Source organism: Momordica charantia (genome assembly GCF_013281855.1).
Source record: "Momordica charantia cultivar OHB3-1 chromosome 4 unlocalized genomic scaffold, Mcharantia_2.0 BLBB01000004.1, whole genome shotgun sequence".
Lineage (NCBI taxonomy): Eukaryota > Viridiplantae > Streptophyta > Magnoliopsida > Cucurbitales > Cucurbitaceae > Momordica > Momordica charantia.
Window position 1 is genome coordinate 21,372,237 of NW_028275162.1, and position 21,550 is coordinate 21,393,786.

General features: G+C 34.7%; 3 protein-coding genes across 3 annotated transcripts; all 3 read left to right on the forward strand.

Annotated features, from left to right (window-relative positions):
* Positions 1-2,028: 2,028 nt before the first annotated feature.
* On the forward strand, positions 2,029-6,315 carry LOC111015648 (uncharacterized). The gene is made up of 3 exons (XM_022290737.2): positions 2,029-2,490; positions 3,695-5,159; positions 5,253-6,315. Exons 1-3 carry the CDS (start codon positions 2,214-2,216, stop codon positions 5,461-5,463), a joined length of 1,953 nt encoding a protein of 650 aa, XP_022146429.1. The 5' UTR covers positions 2,029-2,213; the 3' UTR covers positions 5,464-6,315.
* A 2,955-nt stretch (positions 6,316-9,270) lies between these two features.
* Positions 9,271-11,627, forward strand: LOC148212012 (pectinesterase/pectinesterase inhibitor-like). The gene is made up of 3 exons (XM_088122440.1): positions 9,271-10,128; positions 10,214-10,595; positions 10,705-11,627. Exons 1-3 carry the CDS (start codon positions 9,490-9,492, stop codon positions 11,400-11,402), a joined length of 1,719 nt encoding a protein of 572 aa, XP_087978566.1. The 5' UTR covers positions 9,271-9,489; the 3' UTR covers positions 11,403-11,627.
* Positions 11,628-13,118: 1,491 nt separating this feature from the next.
* Positions 13,119-15,481, forward strand: LOC111015559 (pectinesterase/pectinesterase inhibitor). The gene is made up of 3 exons (XM_022290630.2): positions 13,119-14,028; positions 14,117-14,504; positions 14,589-15,481. Exons 1-3 carry the CDS (start codon positions 13,390-13,392, stop codon positions 15,281-15,283), a joined length of 1,722 nt encoding a protein of 573 aa, XP_022146322.1. The 5' UTR covers positions 13,119-13,389; the 3' UTR covers positions 15,284-15,481.
* Positions 15,482-21,550: the final 6,069 nt, after the last annotated feature.

The window sequence follows — 21,550 nt, forward strand, 5'->3', positions numbered from 1 at the left end:
CCATTTTTAAAAAGCATTCTCAAAATTGTATAAGAAATGAGAAATGTGTGCATCATACTATTCGTAAGGATACATCTTAGGGGTGTTCAAAAAATCAGACAATCCGACGAACCCGATGAACCCAACCCAAACGTAAGGGTTGGGTTGGGTTAGATGAAGGTTTGGGTTGGGCTGGATCTCGGGTTCAACCTTTAAAAATTCGGGTCAACCCAACCCAACCCGAATTTATGTATATTATATATGTTTTTTAATTATAAATAATATAATAATATCTTTATAAATATATAATATTTTTTTTATCTTTAATCTCACCCCTCCATTATTTTTAATCCTAGCCATTCATTTTAGGTAGAGTTTTTTTCTTCTTTTCAATCTCACTTTCCCTCCTCCTTTCTCTCAAGCCTTCTCTCCTCCGTTTTCTTCCCTCTCTCAAGCCTTCTCTCCTCCATTTTATTCCCTCACTCAAGCTTCTATCGTCCTAGCTCTCGTCGTCGCCCGCCTTTGGAGCTTACGTCGCCGTTTCAGCCCGTCGTCATCGTTGCCGGCCTTATCCTCTCTGCCATCCGATATTATCACGAAAGGAGCCTCGGTGAATGAGGTTTTGATTCTTCTACGTGAGCCGTTTTGTACCTTTGAGATTAGAAAAATATATGAGAAAAAAAAACAACCCAACCCGACCCAACTTGAAAATTTTGGGTTGGGTTGGCCATCGATTTTAGACCCATTCTTACATATGGCCAACCCGAAAATTCGGGTTGGTCTCAAAAATACCCCTAACTCAACCCAACCCGTGAACACCCTTAGTACATCTTGATCTTTTAGGTATATATAAATTATAACACGTACATCATAATGATCTCAAAGCTATATACAAATTATTTTATAATAATATAATATATATAATCCCATTAAGAAATTTCAACCGAAAAATGACGACAATGAAAAAAATTATAAATAAATTTGGATGATTTTTTCTAAAAAGAACCAACAAACATTAATGATTTTTGTCAAAAAAAAAGTATATAAAATAATGTTTGCCGGCAAAAAAAATGAAAAGAAAATAATTATAAATAAATATTGATGATTTTTGCTGAAAAAAAAACTAAATTTGGATGATTTTTGCTAAAAAACCAACAAACATTAATGATTTTTGTCAAAAAAAAAGTATATAAAATAATGTTTGCCGGCAAAAGAAATGAAAAGAAAATAAGTTAATATACAATTATGGAATGAAAAATTATTTAATTGTTTAATTAATATGGATTCATTATTTGAAAAAAAAATTCATTTATGAGTGTTACTATTTGCATAGAAAATTAAAATAACATAATAAAGATACAAAATTTAAAATTTTAACCATTAATACCCTCAATAAATATATTTGCCCTAAATAAAAATCGAAATCAAGAAAGTAAAAATTGAAATCCCATAATAAATACGGTAGAAACGGAGAGAATATAGTTAATAGAATATGGGAGGATTTTTCAAGAAAAAAAAAAGAATATGGGAGGAAGAGAAGAAATTAATTGTCATCATCAATTAATAAAGATTAAAAATTAAAAATTTAATCATTAATAAATATACCAACCTCAAATGAAATACTAAATTATTAGGAAATATAAATTAAAATACTGTAACAAACATAGCAGAAGAATCATAAAAGATTAGTTTGGTAACACAAAATATTCCATCTAAACCTAAAAATCTAAAATAGTATATATCGCCAACAATAAACATTCATGGAGAGCAACTATATAGTAAAAATCGTAATAGTTATCCAAATCTAAAGTTTAACTTGTTTATTATTCTTTTTGAGTACATTTTAATATGATATTGTTAACCTCGACTAAGATATTTATAACTTACTTCAATCGATAGTTAAGGTAGCTACTTTGGATTAAAATATTATAAGTTTGAATTTCCAATTAGAAAAATTATATTAATAACTTTCCTTGTGGGTGGAACTTGGATTTAATGGCGGCGTGTGGAGCGAGTCATAGTTGATTAAGGAAAAAAGGTCTATTTTCTCACGAACTGACCTTGAAGAGCCCACTGAGACCTCGCGAGAAAAATCAAAACAGACCATCGTGTAAAAGGGGTCAGATCAAGAGACCACGACTGTAAATACCACCACTGGTTCGTTTCCTTCCCAATTCCATCTGGGTTTTTTCTTTTTTCCTTTTTTCTGTGTGGAGATTTGCTTGCGCCACGCCATGAATGGAGATGTAGCTGCAGCAGCAGGGGCGGCTGCTCCGGCCGAGGCCCAGTACGTGAGGGCCAAGACCTCTGTATGGTGGGACATCGAGAACTGTCAGGTCCCCAAGAGCTGCGATCCTCACGCCATCGCCCAAAACATCAGCTCCGCCCTCGTTAACATTAACTATTGCGGTCCCGTTTCCATCTCCGCTTATGGAGATACCAATCGAATTCCCAATTCTATTCAGCAAGCTCTCTCCAGTACTGGCATCGCCTTAAATCACGTCCCTGCCGGTAATTCTCTTTTCCCCCCTAGGGTTCGTGCTTTCCCTTTGCTCACTGTTTACTGATGTGTGGGTCGAATGTGATTTTTTGGTATCTATGCAAGGTTTATTGTCGATTTCCCTAGTCTGGCATGATTTTTCGTCAATTCCCACATTTTTTCCCTCCCGTATGGTTATTGGAGTGGTTTGGATACATGATGTTGATTCCCGTCCTAGCTAAACTTTGTGAGCTGCCTTGCAAGTGGCAACTGAATGAATACGATGTAAGGAACAAAAACATGAGTTTTATCTTGTCATTGCAAAGTCACAAACTAGGCTTTGAAATTGTCTCCAAGAAACTCGCCATCAGGCATCAATGAGTTCCTCAAGACCCAAAAAGGAAAAGATCCCTCATAGATTGTTTGATCTTAGCGGGTGCTAGCTGCTAAATGCTCACGTTTAATGTTTTTAGGTTACAGTCTTCAAAGACGAACTAGAGTTTTGTGAACCGATACGGTTAATCCTTGTCGACTTAATTTGTAACTATTCTTCTATTCAACAAATTGGAATTATAATTCCTTTTGGTTCTTGTAGAGAATGTTTTATCCTCATATTTAGGATTATTAATTAATAAATTGTTTTTATAAATAAAAGAGGGGGTTTTATTCCGCATTTGAAGCTTAATTTTGTAATCAATTTCCAATTTCATCTGGAAGTTAATTCTGTGAGTTAATTTTGGGTGTGCTTCGTGTTTTGTGAGTGCTTCAGTGTGCTTTTTCGTAATACCCTCTTAGATATTATGAAATACATTTCTGTTGTCTTCGCTCGTGAATGTAGGCTCATATGAGCTGAACCATGTAAGTTGTCTGTATTCCCTTTTCTCCCTCTTTATCGTTCTGTAACTGCCATAGTTTAATTCAGTTTATTTTTCTTTTATGCATCGTAAAGTAGTTTGGCAGGTTCCTTTATGAAAGTATTAAGTACTCTTCTGGAGTGTGATTTTCTAAAGTCTATTGAAATGATAATTTTTCCTTTGTGTTTTTCCAATTATCTTGTACTCTCCTGCACTGCTCCTTTTTATTAGTCTAAAGTTGTTTTTGACTCTTTTGAGCTGGTAGATATGTGATCTTGTTGATATATTCATAATTCATTGACTTTAAAACAACTTGTATAAAAAACATTACAGAAAAGTTGAAGGGAATTATTCGACTCTAATTTGTTAATTTTTCTAACAGGTGTTAAAGATGCAAGTGACAAGAAGATTCTAGTTGATATGCTGTTTTGGGCTGTTGATAACCCTGCTCCTGCAAATTATTTACTAATATCCGGTGATAGAGATTTTTCTAATGCACTTCATCAATTAAGAATGAGAAGATATAATATTCTTCTAGCACAGCCACAAAAAGCTTCTGCACCACTAGTCGCAGCAGCAAAGAGTGTTTGGCTTTGGATGAGTCTATCAGCTGGAGGACCCCCAATATCTAGTGCTGAATCATCTCAACTTGCGAATGGTATCCCTACTTCTGACCCTCAAATATCACATAACTCTGGATTTGATCATAATCAGACAGCTCAAGCTATGGTTTGCAAACCTGAAAATGTCTCTTTGGGAAACCAAAGACCTTATTCTACTGAGAGGATGGGTGATAACAAACAAAAAGGCAAAAATATACAGAAAACCTCCAACCAACCAGTCCTATTCAGAGCTTTAAGCTCGCCTGTTTCTATGCAAGAGCAAAACCTTAATTTTTTAAACCAACCGAATCATATGCAAGCAAAGCAGTTTAAGAAAGCACCCCATGAATTCTTTGGTAGCAGCAATCCTGCCGCCTCAGCTTGTCAGTCTACTCCAAACCTTTTTATTGAAAGTTCCAATCAATTTAGGAATGATGGCAATAATTTCATGGGTAGTTCCTCCAATTACAAGCCTCCTCACATGAGGCAAAACAACATGCAGTTCCATCCTTCTTTTCGACCAGATAATGTTTTTCCTCCTAATTCCCATAATCATAATTCTTTTCCAGTCCCTGGTCAACCTGATCTCTCTGCACCAAATATTAATAAGCTACATATCTCTGATTATCCCAATTATGCTACGAATCCTCCAAATTTTCATCACCAAGCAGGTGAATTTAGACCGCATACCAAGTCTCAAGATCCAGGTAATTTTAACTTACCAGACAGAGGCCGTAGTCAGCATGGTGGTCAGTCATTTCAACATGACGGGTTGGATAATAGATCTGCTCGTAATGTAGTAGAGTATGGGGCTCATTCATCTTCCACAACTGTTCCTAAAAGTTTTTCTTATAATGATGGCTGGGGATCTCAAGGGCAATCACCACCACCTTCTGAGTACATTCAAGGCCTTATTGGAGTTATTCTTCTTGCATTAAACACCCTGAAAATGGAAAAAATTATGCCAACTGAGGCAAATATAGTTGACTGCATCCGATATGGAGATTTGAAAAACTGCAATACCGATGTAAAAATGGCACTAGATAGTGGGATTGAGCATAATATGGTAGTGAAGCAGAATTTAGGAGCAGTGCAATTGTATGTTGGTAAGACTGAAAAATTGTGGAAGTGTGTAAACCCTCTAGGTGGGCATCCTAATCAGTACCAAAAAGCTATATGGGATAGGATTCAAAAGTTTTTGGCTTCTCCAGCTGGTCGTTGTGCAATATTGGCTTCTCGTTGCAGGTGATGTGATTTCTGGTCATCTCAAGCCGATTTGGCTTTCTAGATTGTTGGGTTTTAGTTTCAATAATAACTTCTGTTTCTATTGATTTGCAGATATGAGGCAGCATTGATTCTGAGGAAAGAATGTTTAGTAGATTTTGCCTTGGGCGATGTGCTTCAGATTTTGAATATAATAACCTCAGTGAAGAAATGGATTTTTCATCATGCTTCAGGATGGCAGCCAATTAATATTGCACTAACAGAAGGTAATATGGATGCAAGTTCCAGAACTGAACTTGATTTTATCAACACGAGTACCAATTAAGTAACAAAATTTACTATCAAAGTTGCCGCTATGACGGCTGGTTAAGGCAAAATATTAATCACATTGAAGGGGGACTATCATTACCACAAATACGGTATTTGAAATACCAGAAGTTTCTGGGATTACAGCTGTTTAGAACCTCAAGGTTTGCTACTTTTTTTCTTTCCTTTTAGTCGATTGGAGAAAAACTGAACCTACTATAGTCTATGAAGATCGTCCAAGATGGAGGGCTGCCATTTTAAGTTACTTTCTCGAATGAATGGCTTTGTTCATGTATATTTCTCAAGTTGTACATTTGATGACTAGTTTGAGACACTAGCATTTAAGCCGGACAAGTAGAAGTCATCAATGGCACTAAGGAGAAATTACAATGTTCCTTTGTTTAGAGTAGACAAAATTAGTCTCAGCTACATATGGCGTTTGACCAGTTTCGGTATCCTTACTAGATCTGCATCAGGGCTTCGTTAATTTTGTCATCATGATCATGCCATGTTTTCTGCGGAAGGAACTAGCATAAGGAATTCCTGCCAGTGGATCAGCTTGAAAAGGTATGGACAAAGTCAACAAAATGAAGCAGGTTTTTTCTTTTTTTTTTTTTGTTTGGGGGAGGGGGGGGGGGGGCGTTATCCATAGGTATTGATGAAGCACCTAGAAATGGTCTTGCCTAATTGTATTACAGTTTATTACTACTATTTTGTCTACTTATGGGATTTGATCGTATGGGCTTATTTTACTTTCTAGAATAGATGATGTGTTCATATGTTTGAATGTTATGTTATGGACAATGTGAGCAAGTGAAATGGTTCACTTGCTTTTGAGGTCTTATAAATAAATGCATAATTTCTGTGTCCATTTATGGTTTAATGGAATTAGTTAGATTGATCCTTGTGAAGTAACGTTGACAGTTGTAGCTACATAATATGGATAGTACTTCGGCCAGCGTAGTTGACAGCTGTTTATCAAAAAAAAAAAAAAAACACTTTTGGTCCATCAGATTTGGGATAGGTGTCTATATCAGATTTGTGATAGGTGTCTATTTGATCTTTGAAGTAAAAAAAAAAGGTTGTTAGCTCTATTTGATCTTTGAAGTTTCAGCTCGTGTCATGAGATGTTTGGTCAAGTCTATAATGAGTTGAACCTGCTTTCCTTTCCTGTGGCAAGAGCTAGTTTGCTAAGTTCGAATTTCCATTTCTTGTCTGTGTGACTCCCTTTGATGCTAGTAACCGAGTTTGACCCCTTTTTTTTGCATTTCTTTCCATTTCTTTACATTGTTGCCCAAAGAGAATCTTTACCTTTACTTAGTGAGGGGTTACGCTCTTATAAAAGTTGAACTTGTGGTCGATTCGATTGAGATTTTTTAAGATATATTCTATTTCATTGGCTAGTGGAGGCCGGTGTAGCTAAATTTAACTACCTACGTATTCCTAATTGGATTTTTGGGCTGAGTGTCTTTTTTCTAAGGTATATATTTGATTTTTACTCATTTTTTAGAAACCTTTTGCTTATGTCTTTTGAATGAAATTATGTATTTAGCTCTAGTTTTTTTTTTCAACTTGAGTTTCTCTCTCTTTTTATCTCCCTTCCTAGCTCAACTCCAAAAAGGATCCTTTCTCTCTCTATGACACATGAATGTTCATTTTATCTCCCTACCCATCCAACCCAAAAGAGAGAGAGAAAAAAAAAAAACTCTCTATGACCAACAAAGGTTCTATACATTATGAACTTTGTTTTTCCTTTCTTTTTTTCCTCTATGAGAAATTTCATATTTTTTTTTCTTGATTGTGGAAGAAAATTGGGGCGAGGTAACCGACAGTGAAGTTTGGAGAAGGAAGAAGATAGTCCGATCAATATAAGTATAAATGTTAAATTAATATAATTTATGGAATCAACCGTTAAAGTTAACAATTTAACTACCACATCATGATGGTCAAATAGAATCAACTTTGTGGTCAGTGTACTCTCTTTCCTTATCCTTTGCCTCTCACCTTATCCCACTCCCGTACTACGTATTCCTCCTCACAGCCACTTGCCCTTGCTGTCATCATTCCGTGCTCGCCCTTGCCTTTGCCATTGTGCCCTCACCGATTTGAGCGATGGTTCATTGCGAGAGGAGGGCGAGATATCCTCACTAGCTGCCTGCATAGTTAGTCACAATAAGAAAATATATATATATATATATATATAAATCAACATAATATTTTGAAAAGTAGAGAGAAGTCAAGTTGGTTCCACACATCTCAGAAGAGAGGGAGCATTGGTTGGGTTATCACAAATTGGGACGGCCAAATCGACCAACTGTGTTAATTTGTTTTTGTCACTAGGGAAAAAAATCAAATAATAAATATCACTATAACCCATTAAAAAATCAATTCTCACAGAATTAGGTGATGATAAAATTCTTATTATAATGTTTAACATTTTTCAACAAAATCTATATATTTGTCCCAATTTTTTTGGATGTTGACGTTTGGTAAAAATATTACTATTATTTTTATGTAGGAGGTTTAGAAATAGTCAATTATTTAACAAACTTAAATCACAATTATAGTTTCGTTAACTAATTCAAATAATAATTAATTTTCGTAAATCTTGAAAATTTCATCGACATTTTTGTAAGATTGGACCTCGAGATTCCTACTTTTGTTTTTATATAGTAAATTTTAATAAAAAATGTAGGGGATTCAAACTTTCAGTGATTTGGGCACGTGCTCTAAAGGGGCGAAAGTGAAATTCTATTAACGCATTTAAAGTTAAACTAGACCTAGAGTATATCTACCCCTGATTTAAGCTTTAACCTCAACCATCTTCTCAAATATTGAAAAGAAATAGCAATAACTTTTTATGAATAGTTTTGCATATGTTAGGTTATCTCTTGAACTAATTTAATGGATAGTTATCTCACTCATTTCTTGTTTTGGGTTGTGTGAAAATTTTAATAAAATATTATATCTTTGTTAATTATCATTTCATTGGTGATATACATTTAAATTTATCATATATTATAAATGTTATTGGATTCAAATTATGTCATTTAATTACTAAATGATATTGATCAATTGTTGTCTCTATCTCATACAGTCCAAAGCATATATTATTATTTGAAGAATGGATCATTGTAGTTAGTTTATTATTTCATCGTCTATGACAAAAACCACTTCAATCTTTTTAATTTTATTGGACGATCTAAAGTTGTAACAATTCCTCAAATTAGTTAGCTGATTTTGTACCTATTCTCTGTTGTATCATTTTATTCATCTTGTACCTTCAAAACTATTATAATATAAGGTTAGTTGAATCAAATTATTAGAGAATTACCGAATGATTCAAATGTGTCCAGACATCTCTTTTCTATTAGATACGTGGTTGACAAACTTTAAACCTATAATTAATTTTATAGGATCTATTTATAGATCTTTTTATTCTAGATCCCAAATTACCTTGAGCTAGTTTCATAATAAACAGTAAATATAAAAATGATAAAAAGCGAAAATTTTCAAAAAAATGTATTTAATATTAGGAAAGAAAAGAAAATAATTTAACCTTAATTAGTTGTGCTGTTAAATATGGATGAGAAAATTGTGGTACTATAAAAAGTATATGAGACTTTGAAGATTCTGACCTAAATAAATTGTGGGGTTTATTTGAGAGTTTGACCTTTTCCCAATCCCTCCATATCCAATAACTCAGTCCAACCCCTAAAAATAAACTAACAACAATAATCCCTTAAAATTTTCATTCATAAGGCTGTTCCCATTTTAAGCAAACTCCACCACTATATAAACCCACCCGATGCTACCCAATTTCCATCACCTCCTTCATCCATTTCCATCACAAAAACCCAAAAAGGAAAAAAAATAATAATAATAATCTTCCTGCTCAAAACCCACCCTTTTTCCCATCGTTTTCGGTGGGAAAGCTTCTTCCATCTGGGTTTTGATTTTTTTGATCATCAATCACCATTTGCAGGAAGGGTTTCCACTTCCATAACCGAATAGGAGGGACCAAAAAAAAAATAAATAAATAAAAATGGCCGGGACAGCCGTGGTCTCGGTCCTATCACTTATTTTAGTGGTGGGAGTTGCTTTGGCAGTTGTGGCAGTTGTTAACAAATCCAGCTCCGGTTTGAGCACTGAGAATTTGTCCCCCAAAATGAAAGCTGTGGCCACTCTATGTTCTGAGACTGATTACCAACAAGAATGTCAAGACACTCTGGGGAAGATCGCTCAAAATTCCACCTCGGAGGACCCGAAGGAGTTCATTAAATCTGCGATTATGGCCACTGTTGAAGAGGTTAAGAAAGGGTTCAATTTGACGGACACCCTCAGCGTGGAGTCTGCTGGTAACAATTCTTCCTTGGTAAAAATGTCGATTGAGGATTGTAAGGATTTGCTGCAATTCGCTGTTCAAGAGCTTCAGGCTTCTTACTCCACCGTTGGGGACAGCGATGAGCGCACCCAAGAGGAGCGAGTCGCTGACATCAATACCTGGCTCAGCGCCGTCATTTCTTATCAGCAATCTTGCCTCGACGGCCTTGGAGAAGCCGACCCCAAGCTGAAAGAAACCATGGAAGGTGGTCTTGACGCTGCGCGCAAGCTTACCAGCAACGCTCTGGCTATTGTCGCCGGGGTCTCCCAGGTTCTCGGCAACTTCGGCTTGCAATTGAAGGTACTATACACACACAGTAGTTAAATCACTGCTCAACTTTTGAGCTGTAAAGCTGTAATAGTTTAAGTTCTGCATGCATTGACAGGTCCAACCAAACGGACGACGTTTGCTTGGAACCACAGAAGTGGGGAGCGATGGGTATCCAACATGGTTGTCAGGGGCGGACAGGAAGCTGCTGGCGAAAGGAGGAGGAGGAGGGGGAGGACCGAAAGTGCCGCCGAACGCGGTGGTGGCAAAGGACGGGAGCGGGCAGTACAAGACTATTGGTGCAGCATTGGCTGCAGCTCCAAAGAATTCCAAGACGCGATTTGTGATCTACGTGAAAGCAGGGATCTACAATGAATACGTCACTGTGGGTAAAGACTTGACCAACATTTTCATGTACGGAGATGGCCCGAGAAAAACCATCGTCACCGGCCGCAAGAGCTACAAGGACGGCGTCACCACCCAAGACACCGCCACCTTCAGTAAGTTCACAACATTCTAACTTTGTTTCTTCAATGACAAATCCCTACACGTCAAAAAAAAAAAAAATCAAATATTTCTAGCGACTAATATTAGTATATATAATTGCAGTCGCCCTAGGGTTTGGTTTTCTGTGCAAAGCAATGGGATTCCAAAACACAGCCGGTCCAGAAGGCCACCAAGCCGTAGCCCTACGCGTGCAGTCGGACAGGTCGGCGTTCTTCAACTGCCGAATGGACGCGTACCAAGACACCCTGTACGTCCAAAGCGCGCGTCAGTTCTACCGCAACTGCGTCATCTCCGGCACCGTGGACTTCATCTTCGGCGACTCGAGCACGGTCATCCAGAACAGCCTCATCATCGTCCGACGGCCGATGGACGGGCAGAAGAACATCGTGACCGCCCAAGGCCGGAAGGAAAAGAAGGAGGTTACCGGGCTGGTGATCCACAACTGCCGAATCGTGCCGGAGCAGAAGCTGTTCGCGGAGCGGTTCAAGATCCCGACATTCTTGGGACGGCCGTGGAAGGAGTATGCGACGACAGTGTTCATGGAGTCGCAGTTGGGGGATCTGATCCAGCCGGAGGGGTACATGCCGTGGGAAGGGACATTTGCCCTAGCCACGTGTCAGTATCTGGAGTACGGAAACAGGGGACCGGGGGCCAACACTGCGAGGAGAGTGAAGTGGAAGGGCGTTAGGGTTATTGGAAGGAATGAGGCTCTTCAGTGGACGGCTGGATCTCCGTTTCTCCTTGGGAAGGAGTGGCTTCAGGGCACTGGCGGACAGTACTTACTTGGATTGAAGCAGTGACCGCAGACCACACCCTTGTTTCTTTTTTTTTTTCTTTTTTCTTTTTTTTGATTCCAGACCTGTAAGATGATTGAAAATGACCACATTTTTTCGATCAACTGTAAGATAGTGTCCTGGGATTAATTTTCGCATGATTAATTTACGACACTACAAAATGCACAAAAACTCGTTAATCTAAAAACCATTGGGTTGATAATAAAACATAAAACCTTTGGCTGCTGCTTATCCGTGTCTTGTCTCTTCATTATTCAAAATTTGACAGCTCTTTAATTTTTTGTTTCAACTATTGATCCCATTGATAGATTTTCGCATTAGTAGCGGCCGAGGTAATTTTATCACATCATATCCCTTAGTAGTCTAGTCTAGTACTACTACCCATATAACCAAATTTCTGTCACTAAAGACAATGAATTGAACTTTTGGATCCGAGCAGGGTATTAAATTCAACATTTCATTGAGAGCAGTGAATTGACATTTTCATACTATCATGAAAAAAATTGACAAAAATTAAAAAAAAAAAAGATTCAACAAAATATTACTAAGGTTACTAATTTTAACTATTAATCTTTTAACGACAAAAGAATATTGAAGGGAATGCAATGAATTTACAATATCCCCATCTTGATTTTCTTTTATTTTTGTATATATAACACATAACTAAAAAAACTATCTGCCCACACGTACATCTCATCGGTGGTGCCCAGGCGCTGATTCATCACTATTGTTGTTGGTAGGGATTCCCCGCCATGGCCTCCGCCGTCGCCGGCACCACCCCCGTCGTTTCATGGCAGCCGGAAATTACCCATTTGACCAAAATTCGATTCCCAAAATCCATTGGTCAGCTTCCACCAAGCTCTGCAAATCATTCATTTATCTATATTACATTTAATAAATATAAGAGAGTTCTCCAATATTTTTGGTTGAAATAAAAATAGCAGATTGTACATATTGGAAGTCAAATTTTCGAGTTAGACCTTATAATTAATTTTATAAAATTATTATTCTTTTTCTAAGTCCCAAATTGCTTTGAACCAAGCTTCCGTAGTTTCATAATAGAATGCAAAATAAATATAAAAATTAAGAGATACAAGATTAAAATTGTTACCGTAAATTTTATTTACAAAATTAAAAGTCTAAATATAAATTTTTTACTAGAGTCCCAAGTTTCCTTAGTCTAGCCTAGCTACCTAGTTTTTATTTATTTATTTTTATTATTATTTTTGAACTACACGGAAATAGCAAAACTAAGAAAACATAATGCAATCAACAATTACACTAATAGACGTCTAAGCGAAATTTAAAAAAAAAATTATTTAGAATTAGGAAAAAGAAATATAGGACAATTATTAGATGATCATAACTATATTGTATTAGTGATATTTAAAAAATATACATATATTTTCAAATTTAACATTAATTAATTAGTTTTGCTGTTAAATTGGGGTGGTTAATAATATATGGATGAGAAAACAGTGGTGCTGTAGAATATATAAGAGGCCACTCTGGAGATTATTCTAACCTAAATAATTTGTGGTGTGGGGTTTATTTGAGAGTTTGACCTCTTCCCAATCTTTTTATATCCAATAACTAAGTCAGAACCATAAAAATAAACTAACAACAATAATCCCTTAAAATTTTCATGCACAAGCTGTTCCTATTTTAGGCAAAGTCCACGACATATAAACCCACCCCCATGCAACCCAATTATTTCCATCACCTTCTTCCATCCAGTTCCATAAGGAAAATAAAAGTATTCCTGCTCAAAACCCACTCTTTTTCCATCGTTTCGGTGGAAAAATTCTTCGACCTGGGTTTTGATTTTTTATCAAACGATTGAAACAAAACCCGCTACTTTTTTCCTACCATTTTGGTTGGAAAATTTGTTCTACATGGGTTTTGAATTTTAATCGTAGCATTAGCAGGAATACTTTCCCTTTCCACAACTAAATTGGAACGACAAAAAAAAAAAGAAAAAGAGGGTTAAAAAATGGTGGGAAAAGCGGCAGTGTCGGTTCTATCCCTTATTTTAGTGGTGGGAGTTGCTTTGGCAGTGGTGGCAGTTGTTAACATGAACAAATCCGGCAGTTTGGACACTGAGAATATGTCCCCCAAAATGAAAGCTATTGCTTCCATATGTTCTCAGACTGATTACCAAAAAGAATGTCAAGATACTCTGGGGGTCCTGGCTAAGAATTCTACCTCGGACGACCCGAAGGAGTACATTAAAACAGCTATTATGGCGACTGTTGATGAGATTAAGAAAGGGTTCAATTTGACGGACTCCCTTATGGTGGAGGCTGGTAACAGTGCCTTCATGAAGATGTCGGTTGAAGATTGTAAGGATTTGCTCCGCTTTGCGGTTAGAGAGCTCCAGGCTTCTTACTCCAGCGTTGGGGCCAACGATGAGCGCTCCCAAGAGGAGCGAGTCTCGGATATCAATACCTGGCTCAGCGCCGTCATTTCTTATCAGGAATCTTGCCTCGACGCCCTTGGAGAATCCAACCCCAAGCTCAAAGAAACCATGGGAGCTGGTAGTCTCGACTTTGCAACCAAGCTTACCAGCAACGCTCTCGCTATTTTCTCTGAGGTCTCGAAGATTCTCGGTAATTATGGCCTGCAATTAAAGGTACTCTACCGATACACATATACCACCATAGTCTGTACTAAATCACCACTAAACTTAAAAACTCTAATAATTTAAGTTTTATTAACAGGCCCCTCAGCCAAATGGACGCCGTTTGCTCGGACACACAGAAGTGGGGAGCGACGGTTTCCCAACATGGTTTTCCAAGGCGGACAGGAAGCTGCTGGCGGCGGCGAGGAGAGGAGGAGGAGGAGTGGTGGGAGTGAAACCGAACGTGGTGGTGGCAAAGGACGGGAGTGGGAATTACAAGACCATTGGTGCAGCATTGGCTGCAGCTCCAAAGAATTCCAAGACACGATATGTGATCTACGTGAAAGCAGGGATCTATGATGAGTATGTCACTGTAACTTCAGACTTGACCTACATTTTCATGTACGGAGATGGCCCGAGAAAAACCATCGTCACTGGCCGCAAGTCCGCCCGCGACGGCATCAACACCATGAACACCGCCACCTTTGGTAAGATATTTTTCTCAAAATCACTCATTCCATGCCATCATTGCCAAACACACCTTTACTTATTAATTACTACTATAATTGCAGCTGCCGTTGGATTTCACTTCCTCTGCAAAGCAATGGGATTCCAAAACACAGCCGGTCCGGAAGGGCACCAAGCGGTGGCCCTCCGCGTCCAGTCGGACAGATCGGCGTTCTATGAATGCCGAATAGACGGCTACCAAGACAGTCTCTACGCCCAAACTAACCGTCAATTCTACCGCAACTGCGTCATCTCCGGCACTGTCGATTTCATCTTCGGCGAGTCGAGCACCATCATCCAGAACAGCCTCATCATCGTCCGGCGGCCGATGCAGGGCCAGCAGAACACGGTGACCGCCGACGGGCGCAAGGAAAACAGGGAGCTCAGCGGGCTGGTGATCCACAACTGCCGAATCGTGCCAGAGCAGAAGCTGTTCGCGGACCGGTTCAAGATCCCCACATTCTTGGGACGGCCGTGGAAGAAGTACGCACTGACAGTAATCATGGAGAGCACATTGGGGGATTTGATCCAGCCCGCCGGGTACATGCCGTGGGAAGAAGATTCCCGAGACACGTGTCAGTACCTGGAGTACGCAAACAGGGGACCGGGAGCCAACACTGCGAGGAGAGTGAAGTGGAAGGGAGTTAGGGTTATTGGAAGGAACGAGGCTCTTAAGTTTACGGTTGGATCACCATTTCTCATCGGAAATGTCTGGCTTCCGGAAACCCGCGGAAAATTCTTACCTGGATTGAAGAACTAGAAAAGAGAGATCCACTAACCCGCCATTCTTATCTCACCAATTATTGTTAATTCAACACATTTGGATTTTTTGTATCTCTTTGTGGGATGCACACAATTACAAGATGTGTTTACATGTTATGAATCTTCATATAGTTAATCATGTTGTTTACTCATATTAACTTACTTAAGCCAACGCTTAGTCCATCATTTGATTTTATTTTATTTCATTAGTACATATTAAGATTTCTAAAATGCTCAAAAAGATGAAATCTTGCACGAAAATATTTTGAGTAATTCAAATTAATGGCCAAAACCGCAGTTTTAAGTCTCCGGTAATCGATAAGGGGTGAGGATCAAATCTTGTCTTTCCCACCTTGAAAATTTGACAACTTATAAAAAAAATTATCTTTCAATTTCTTTCAATTTCATACATTTAATGGTAACACTGTTAAGGAGCCAAAGTATTCTCCGCTGTCTTTTTAAACATATGGCAAGAAATAGTAATAACTATTTTTTTTTTTTATGATGAACGGTTTTGCATACAAAGTTACCTCTTCAACATTTTTGTTTTGGTCATGTGTGAAAATTTTAATAAATATTGTTCTATCTTTAATATGTAAGCATTTTATTTTTGTCATATATTTAAAATTATCAAGATATATAAATTGTCAAAAAAACAACGATATAATGTTAATTAGAGGATAACTAGAATTGTTGTTTTTAATTATACGCATCTTACTTGTCTTACTTGCCTCGTACAATATATTAATATTTGAAGAAGGGACAATTTTAATATATATAACAATGCTCCTAGTTTTGTTTGATTCATGAAAGATATACTTTGAATAATGAGGAATATGAATGAGCAAATGTTTACTACTTAATTACTTTTTTTTACATTATTTATTTGTACTCATTTATCTTAATAATTATAAGAGATTTCTTTAATACTTTTGATGAATAAAAATATCACATCATCGAAGAACACCCAACACGAACAATAGATCAACACCTTATTGGGAAATTAATTGACCTGAATAATTTCCTATTCCACATAAAATATCCAACACAATCAAGAATATGCAAATAAGAAAAAAACAGTAAACACAAGCAAATGACACAGCAAATTAGTCTAGTCTTCCACTCAAATTTGGGTAATTGACTAATATTGTTAAGGATTTGATACAATAACACTCCCCAAAATATCCCCAGGAATGAAAAACCCACAATAATCAAGATCTGATTGTCCCGAATATGTTGACCTTGATGAGCCTCAATGTCTCTGCCAGTGCCTGAGCCTTTCCCTTGAAACTGCCACGAAACCCTCTAAAAAAGGGCTCAAAATCAGCGGGACAATAATCCCTTTTTCGGCTGCAAAACCCTAGACCCGAAACTGCACTTATATAGACATCGAAACAGCACCATGGTGTTGTCCCCGGTGCCATGGCGCTACAGACAAAAAAGTCCGCCTACGCCACCATCTGGACAGCGTCGCGACGTTGCCTCTTCGGCCCTCGGCCTGCAGCTTCCGCTTCTCCCCTATTTTCATTTTGCTTCGACCCCGATGCATCCCGACTCGATCCGACTTTTCCGTAACTCGATTTGACGTCGTTTTGACTCCACCAATCCCAACACACCTAAATGTGTGGTGCTAAGCCGAACTCTAATGTCTCACAAGTCAGGTGGTCTCACCCTATTCCAGTTGAGTGGTCGAGACCAATTGTCCCAACTCATGTCAATACGGTAATTTCATCCATGACAGCACAACTTGAAAAACATTGAAAGCCAAAAATTCGATAATTTATTATTAGAGGTGTGGTTGAAACCATTGCACATATTCTCTTTTAACAGGGTCATCTCTTTATTTTATTTATTTAATTTTTTTTAGTACTAGAGGTATATATCAATTACGAGCTATGTTCGCTTTGACAAAATATGTCAATTATCTCTTTATTAATGTTATACATTCAAAATTATCACAATATAGTGTTATTGGAATCAAATTATTAAATTACCAAATGAAAGGTAGATATGTCCTACTTCCATGGTAATTTTTAATTATACTCATATCCGTTACTTGTATTTGTACTTGGGATCACGATATTAATTAATATGTTATTATTATAATTATTATTATTTTGAAAAAGAATTAATATGTTATTTGAAGGAGTGATCCTTTTAATTTGTTTTTTATAATTGATAACAACAATATAATGATCCTCTAGGTACGGATAATATGTGTTGATTATGAAGAAAAAAATACATGTTTGGTATTCATTTGGTTTATGTAAGAGATTTCTATAATATTTTTAGATGAATAAAAATAGCACAAGAAATGTATGAATGGGAAGCCAAATTAACTTTCAAGAAATTATAAGATATATGCTGAACCACATCTCACCTTATAACTAATTTTATTGAATGATATTTTTTCTGCTAAGTCCCAAATTGCCTTCATAGCAGTGTGTGGCAGTTTCATAACAGAACTAAAAATAAATATAAAAACTAAAATTGTTAACATAAATTTAATTTACAAAATTAAAAGGCTAAATATAAATTGGGGTAAAATATACTTACTTTTAGTTCGGATAAAATTTTATTTGGATCCTAAACTTCAAAAAGTGACAAATTAGTCCATATCCTTTAACAAAATTGTTCTAAAAAGATCTCGAGTTAAACTTTCGTTAATGTTACTAACGGAATGTTGAAATAGCTTTTGAAGTCTCTAAATACATGGCATTTTCATTTTGTATTTTTTCTAATTGAAAAAAAATACTAATTTACGGCCGTAATCTAACATGGGCTTGCAGCAGCAAAATCGGAGAAGAAGAATTTGGGGAGGAAAAAAGATAAAGAGGGAGTAGAAAAATGGAAAAAATACCTCCCATCACATAAAAGTAATATAAAATTATTTAATATTGTCATGTCATTTAAAATTTGTCAACTCAGTTATTCCACATCATTTTTCCATTAGTCATCTAATAGATAAATAAGTTCATGGACCATCTAGAATCACTCTCTAATGATTCGAGACTAAACTGTCACTTTTAAAAAAATTTAAGATCAAATATAAATTTTATCGTTAAAAGGGACAAAAAGCGCACTTTACCCTATTTACTAAAAGGCCCAAGTACCATTGTCTAGTCTAGTTGAAACATAACGCGGTCAAACAATTTAACACACCCATTAGCCATGAATGCCAAAATTTAATAAAAAATATATTTAAAATTAATATATATATATATATATTTATTTATTTATTTTAAGTAGAACATGTTGAGTGAAAATTCAAACTCACTATAATTTAATCCGAGATTAATACTTTAACGGGTGTAATTTTGTTCAAATTAGCCAGGAAAAAGAAATATTGTTTGACAATTATTGGATGATATTGATAACTATATTGTAGTAGTGAAGTTCAAACGGCATTTTGTTTGTTTATTTTTTTTTCCGTTTCCTTCAACTGCCCCTCTTTTTTTTTATATTAATAATAATATTCTTTTATTATTAAATTATATTAATAATATTGTGTTTTGATTTATCTTATAGATTATTCCGCTTACTTCAAGTGTCTGCCATTTTTTTTATATTACTATTTTCTTTTAATAATATTATTTCTATTATTTTATCGTAATGTGTTTTGTTACCATCAAAATAATAATTTTCTCTGTTAAATTCAAATCATATTTAGCTCAATCCTTAATTATTCGAAATGTCACATCGTCTATTATTAAATAATTTCAGAGTAACAATAACTTTCTCATCCAAATATTTTAGAAAGAAATAATAAAATAAAATACATTGTTTGAAATTTCATTGATCAGAATCAAATAAATCTGACAATTTATAGATAATAATTAAATTTAAATATAATTTTTAGTATTAAAAAAAGAGGAAAAGGTAAAAAAAAATAAATGAAATCAAAAGTTGCCGGCAAAAAGGAGTTGTAAGGAAGATTTGCAAATACCCGGTGGTAATGGACCTGATATTTAATAAAAGGTAAAGGATAATTTTGTCTAAAAAAAATTATTTTTTTCTCATCTGAATCTCTATATACTAATATACTAAATAATATATCACTAATTGTAAAAAGAAAGGTATGTATATGTATATATATATATATATATATAAAATGCAAAAAAATATATATTTTCCTTCTTGATAATTGCAAAACAAACACAGCTTTAAAATTGAATTGTAACATCTCAAATCAAATTGAATTGTAACATCTCAAATCAGTGATTCATAATATAGATTGACTCATGCATGTTCTCTTTGTTATTCTAACATCTTGAATTACTTTTGAGATTACGTAGACTTAAAAAAGGAAGGAAATGAAAGATAACAAAAGTAAAAAATAAACAAAAATAAAACTCATACTGCTAGTGGAAAATGGTGCAAGAACTCTTTTTTACAATAAGAGGATGAGATGTAGTTATAAAGTTTTTTAAAATTCTATAATTAATTATGACCGAAGATAAATCTATAAATAAACTTGTTATAACCCCTTAACGCATACATTTCTTTTCTTTTACTTTATTTTATATTATGGTAATAAAATTAATATGTACTATAAAAAAAATTCATTAGTTGCTTATATATTACAAATTGATAAATTTATTTTCTTAATTAGTAAAATTATAAAAATAATAAAATATTAATAAAATATGTTGAAAGTGACAATATATAAAATATCTTAAATTAATTATCTCATATCACTTTTTAATGAATTTTAGGTTACATTTCGTTATTTTTAATATTTTAATTAAAAAATAAATAGGTATTTTAAGATTTTTATTGTTAAAATGTTTTTTTAGATATTTTGTTTGTTTATTAAAGATTCTAATGATTTTTAGAGCTAACATTTTGTTATTATTGTACTTTTTAACTTTGAGATCAAATTAATTTATCGATTTAATATAATATTATGATTAAATTTATTAATGAAAGTTTATTTAAATTATATTATTATGAAATGACCAAAAAATTTTTATCCCACCTTTTAAGATTCCACACAAGTTATTGTTGATAATTAATTTATTAATTTACTAATTTACTATTTAATTATTTAACACATTTTGATGTATTAACTTACATTAATTTTTTTCAACAACAAGAACATGAGCTTGTAAAATAAAATTGCTCAAACGAAAAACTTTCTAAATAAAAAAAATACACCAATTATAAAAGAACAATAAAAAATAATAGTAACAAAAAAAATTTAAATCCTAACTATACACTAATCTTTTAGATTACATATACTCACTCACTTGATAATTGCTTGACAAATACTATTATTAAACTTCATAAAATTGTGGAACGGTGATGTCGCAAGCCAACTATTCGAGATATATATATTGACATGTGAATCCATTACAACTTAATGAATTACATGCATCTCTTGCAACTTGATGTCTATCCATCTCTTGCAACTCTAGATGAATATGCCACCAACATCTCGAGATGTTCTCAAGATTCAATAATCTTTGAGAGATGATTTGAGAGAAGTAAGAATAAAGTACTGAAACTCTAAGTGTGTTGTGAAAAATATAGTGGAAGAAAGTCTATTTTTATAGTAGTAGATGATAAGAAGTTACAAAATCTTTTGAAAGTATAAGACTCTTGAAATTCTAGTATGAATTATAATTAAAGAAAAATTAATTTTATGTTGTAGGAAAACATTTTGCATTCTAACCTTTTAAATTCTATGCCTTTATTAGTATTGATAATTAATAATTAATTTAATATTTATAATAATATATTAATGACTTAATTTGTAAATTAGTAAAGAAAAAAATTAATTTTATGTTTGTGGGAAAACTTTTCCCATTCTAATCTTTTATAAATTTATTAGTATTGATAGTTAATAATTAATTTAATATTTATAATAATATATTAATGACTTAATTTGTAAATTACTAAAATTAGTAAGGGATAAAAGTGTCAAAAAATGTTTTTCCTACCTCCTCCCTTCTAATATAGTATAGATATAGATATTATGATATTATAGATATAGATTATTTAGAACTTAGTTGTAAATTATAATATTTGGGTTATTCTTCAGTAATTTTTTTCTAATTTCATAAAAATTTAAATTGACGGTCTACAACAGTTTAAAATATAATAAAAACTTTATATCAAACGTCAAATATAATATCTGAATAAGCCAGAAAATAATAAAATGTTAAAATATACCTGTGTCTTTAAACAAAATATTCTGAAGAATATCTCGGTCTTTGAAAATCCAAACAAATTCAGAAATTAAGACGCATTCACGTACGATCAA